At 30.5% G+C, this 4,667-nt stretch overlaps 1 protein-coding gene across 1 annotated transcript; it reads right to left on the reverse strand.

Moving 5' to 3' along the window:
• Positions 1–471: 471 nt before the first annotated feature.
• On the reverse strand, positions 472–4,353 carry LOC113866778 (glycosyltransferase BC10-like). Its single transcript, XM_027501577.1, has 2 exons — positions 3,724–4,353; positions 472–1,113 (listed from the first exon to the last, which is right to left on the reverse strand). Exons 1-2 carry the CDS (start codon positions 4,351–4,353, stop codon positions 472–474), a joined length of 1,272 nt encoding a protein of 423 aa, XP_027357378.1.
• Positions 4,354–4,667: the final 314 nt, after the last annotated feature.

Below are 4,667 nucleotides of genomic sequence, written 5' to 3' on the forward strand. Positions count from 1 at the left end.
AAAAAAAAATCACCAAATTGAGAATGAATAAAATATTAGTGAGGAACGACAATAGAGTTTTTGTGTGTGTGTGAAAAGAATATATTACGTAAGAAATGTTAAAAACAACACTAAACCAAGAGGAAAAAGAAAGGGCTAAATTTTTAGTGTCTCAGAATTTATTATCATATGTAAATGAATATGATATTTAACCAAAAAAGAATATTAAATAAAATACATAATTGAATGTGATCAATCAAAAAGAAGTTAAGAATAGCATTTTTGTGGAAAGAGTAATATATTAAGCTTGTGAAGAAAAACAAATAACGCTAACCAATAGGAAAAATAAGGGGCTAAATTCTTGGAGCCCCATAATTTATTTTATATATAAATGTAAATGAATATGATGTTGAACCCAAAATAATAATAATAATAATAATAAACAATAAATCAAATTAATACGATCAGTCAAAAGGAATGTGCAAAAACAAATCAATTGAATTGCATGATCTTAGGAGCAAATCTAAGCAGTCTATCCAAAGCATGAGGTGTGAATTTCCTTGCAAACAAATGACAAACATTGGTGATATGTCCATTGTACTCACATGAGCTTCCAAACCTTAATTTGTTCAAAAACTCATAAGTAACGTCTGTCCTTATATACTTTGAAGGATGGGGTCCACCCTTTGACCAATCAACCCAAGTCAAAGTCCTATTAGAGTTCCTCTTCCAAAATTTGATACTAACCAATGTGGGCAAATAATGTTCATCACTGTAGCATTGAGGATTGCAGTACTTTTTGAACACTGGGAAATATTGGTGATCAGAGACTATTTGAAGGGCAATGGCACGGTCTATTTGAAACCATTGTGACCCTTTTCTCCATTGGGAGAGTCTAATAATTGGCCTCATTTTGTGGCTGTACCTGCCACGCCCTACTTCATTTGGAAGATCATAGGCTTCCACAAAGATCTTGTTTGAGTTCATTAGATAAGTGTAGATGGTGGAGAAATTGAATAAAGGGATGCAAGATTCTGAAAGTAGAACAAAACGTTGGTTTGAGAAATCAAGGAGTGCATTGGCTAGTAGGCGTCTCTCTGCCTCTATCATACTATTCTCTCCCCACCTTACCTCCTGTATGCCACAAGAAAAAAATAGATTATGAATTTTAGTAACCCTTTTAACTTAAGAAAATGCTATTTTATAAATCAGTTACGAAATAAACTAAAGTATTAATTTTATCATTATTTATAAAAATTAGATAATCTTTTCTTAACTCAAATAGCAAAAGAATGCATTTTTATTTTGCCTTTAGCTAGATTCGATTTTGAATGCGAGAGAAAACGTATGTGAAGAAAGGAATTATGAAAAGTTTGATGGGCTGCAGAAAAGTGAGTTTTGGAAATGGAGAAGAATAAAATTTTCTTGGAAGTGCAAAAGAAGTGGAATCAAAGAAAAGTATGACCAGTTGCTTTGACAGCCCAATTCCAGAAGCAACCAAAAAGAACATTAAAAAAATGGACATTCTATAGATGCAGTGGATCTTATACTCCAGTTTTAGTTCAATTATACAAATTTTATTTTTTATATTTATTTTTCTATATTTTTTCTATCTCTTTCTTCTATTTTTATCGCATAATGAATAATTATATATTTTTAATTCTTTTCTCTCCTCTCACTTTACATTAACAAAATTGAATATCAATAAATATTTTTCCTTCTTATATTTGTTTTAAAAAAACTGTACTGATCACAAAAGCATAAATTGTCTCGTTCTGAATATATGACATCAAAATATAATTATTTTTAAAGGTGTTGGGATTAATCTTTTGCAGCCTTCTAGTTGGTATTCTGATTATTTGTAAAACCTCTTATAAGCAATCCAAAAGTGTAAAAAAGGTCATGAGTTTAAGGCTAGCCGTTCCACAAAATTCATGTGTGCAACTTTCAATGGTAGAAAATTATTCATAGCTAGCAAGGTGGCTACTGGCTCAGGTTCATGCAGACAGGTGTTTCCCAACTTGGCAATTTCCAAAGAAATCGTGTATAATATTTTATAGCAGAAGGACATGCTTAGAGCTTAAAAAAGTCAAGTGCACTAGTAGTTGTCTACCAACAATATTACCAAGATAAAACATATGTGTGGCCTTATATGAATTTATGTTTTATATATGTATCCATGTTGAAACTTAAATATAGAATGTGAAAACATGTTATATTTAAATGCAAGGTTCATGAAATTAATGTAGTAGTGGCGTTGTCATGCACTTATAAGTCATGTTGCATGAAAACTAGAGACACTAGTATTTAACCTCAATCATTATCAACTTCAGCTTCTATGTGTTTCACCAAAAAGAAAAAAGAAAAAAACACGCTAACTTTATTCTTTAAAATTCAATTTAAGTAACTAATAATAATAATAATATGTTATAAAAATATTTTTTATTTATATATTTTCAATGTAATAAGTTTTTTTTTTAATAAATTGTATTACTTTTGGATACTTAAAATTAACTCTAATAATTGATGAGGTTAATAAAATTATTAAAAAGATTCTATGATCAGGGATTGGTAGAAACACATTAATTTGATAAACATTTGACCGTAACACACGCATTAGAGTTTTTTAAAAAATGGATAAATTAGATGAAAGATGTTAATATATAGGGTAGTAACCAAAAAGTCACGCCCCATAAGGTGTAGTGGGATTAGTTTTCTATTATTATTTAAATAGTTTAAAGTTTTAGTGAAAGAAATTAAACATTATAAAAACAGTTTTTCTTAGAAATTAATTTAATCCTTCATATAATAAGGCCAAGCATAAAACCCTCTTGCACTTTTGTTAGGAAAGTTATGTCCACTTCTCCGGGCGAAGATTTTCTGTATTAAAAATTTTTACTGCATTGGATACGGTGAAAAATGTGATTGTCTCTTCAATTAAAATGCTGTTTAATTAAATTTATATAAAACAAATTAAATATTTTAGTGGTTATAATGTCATCCATACATCAACTCACCAGAGAGAATCTCAACACCACCTTAATTAACCTTCCAAGTTGCAAGTAGTTTTATCCTTAATTGAAAGCAACTAGTGTGACAGTAATATTTGAGAGAAAAAATGTACAGTGATGAGCCACTCAAAAGTGGTAAAAGTCATCAATAGAATCCAAAAAGATAAGAAATTGGAAAATTAGTAACGGAAGAAAGTCACTCCATATTGGTTATTGTGCGGCAAAATCAGTTATAGTTCAAGCATTGACTGTACTAGAAGACAACAAAATGCTAAGGTTTATGTATTATGAATTCCATTTATGTACCATTGAAGGGTCAGAAAATGGATTTATTATTTAATTATTGATTATTTTTAAAACTATAATAGATCAAAGATAGCTGGAAAAAACTGGGATTCTATTTTACCTTAGTGAAACGAAAAGGAAAGCTATAAATATAAATTTACATGTCAATCTTGATATTTGATGAAGAAAATATTTCTTCCCTATTTGTTTTAAAATAACCATGTACCCTTTATAATGTCATATTTATAGAAAAAAATATTAAATACTGCTAGTTTAGAAAAAATCACTCTTTCTTATTTCATTTAGTGGAAATATATTAATAAAGTAAAAAAGAACTTAATATATCTTTTTTACCTTTTGAAATAATGAATAAACTGGCATAAATAAATTTAAAAAACTAAAATAAAACTTGTTTTGGAATGGAAAGATGTAGAATGTGTAAACATACCTTGCTGGGGATTCTGCGGCCATGGAACACTGAATTTTGAGGCAAAGTTCCATTGAAAGAAGGATCGGAATGGACATAGACAGAATACAACCCTTCATTTCCTTTGAAGAACATTTCCCAAAGAGGAGCCAACAACACAGGACCTTTTGTCAAGAACAAAAATGCAACCTTTGGGGTCTGTTTGAATGGTAGTTTATGAATCCTAGGAACCATGGAGGCTCTCCACAACAACTCTTCATCACTCATATCATGCATGGCCATGGGAGGCTTCAAGAATTCCCTCAACCCAATTCTTGTGAAGTTTTTGGTTATTATAACCCTTTTCTTATTTATAAGGGAAGAAGAATTAGAAGGTGGTTTTGTTTGGTTATTTGATATCAATGTGATGTTTGATGAGATTGGAGGAGAAGGAGACAAAGGTGGTGATTTGAGGGTATTTGACGGGATGGTGTATTTTTGGAGTTGAAAGTTGAGGGAAAGGTTCCTGACACCAAAAGTGATAGTTATGCCAATGAGTAAACCACAACCAAAGACTAGAATATGAGCAAAGAAGTTGAGAAGGTAGAGTTGAGCACTGAAGAGATTTAGATATGAGGCTGCACTTGTGCCTTGTTGCTTATTATTCTTCATGATGATTAAATGAAAAATTGAAAGAATTGGTATGCAAGAAGGAGACAATATTGTTGATTGGTTCAGTGCTAGTAATCTCTATTGATGTATTGAGTTTTTATATAGTGAGAGACAAAAGAGAGCATCCATGATGCTTGATTCTAGACTAAAAGAGATACCTAAATTGATCCCAAAACAATACCTACCTATATTCTGTATTTTATATGAGTTGGGACTGAAAAAAGTTATATTCTTTTTCAGTTTGATGGCTATGAACTGTACACGCAATGGAGCATTAAAAGAGAGAAAATGCATGTGATTATTTTTGCTGAATA

This window comes from Abrus precatorius, unplaced genomic scaffold, assembly GCF_003935025.1.
Source record: "Abrus precatorius isolate BTA unplaced genomic scaffold, Abrus_2018 Scaffold5, whole genome shotgun sequence".
In the NCBI taxonomy this organism is placed as follows: Eukaryota; Viridiplantae; Streptophyta; class Magnoliopsida; order Fabales; family Fabaceae; genus Abrus; species Abrus precatorius.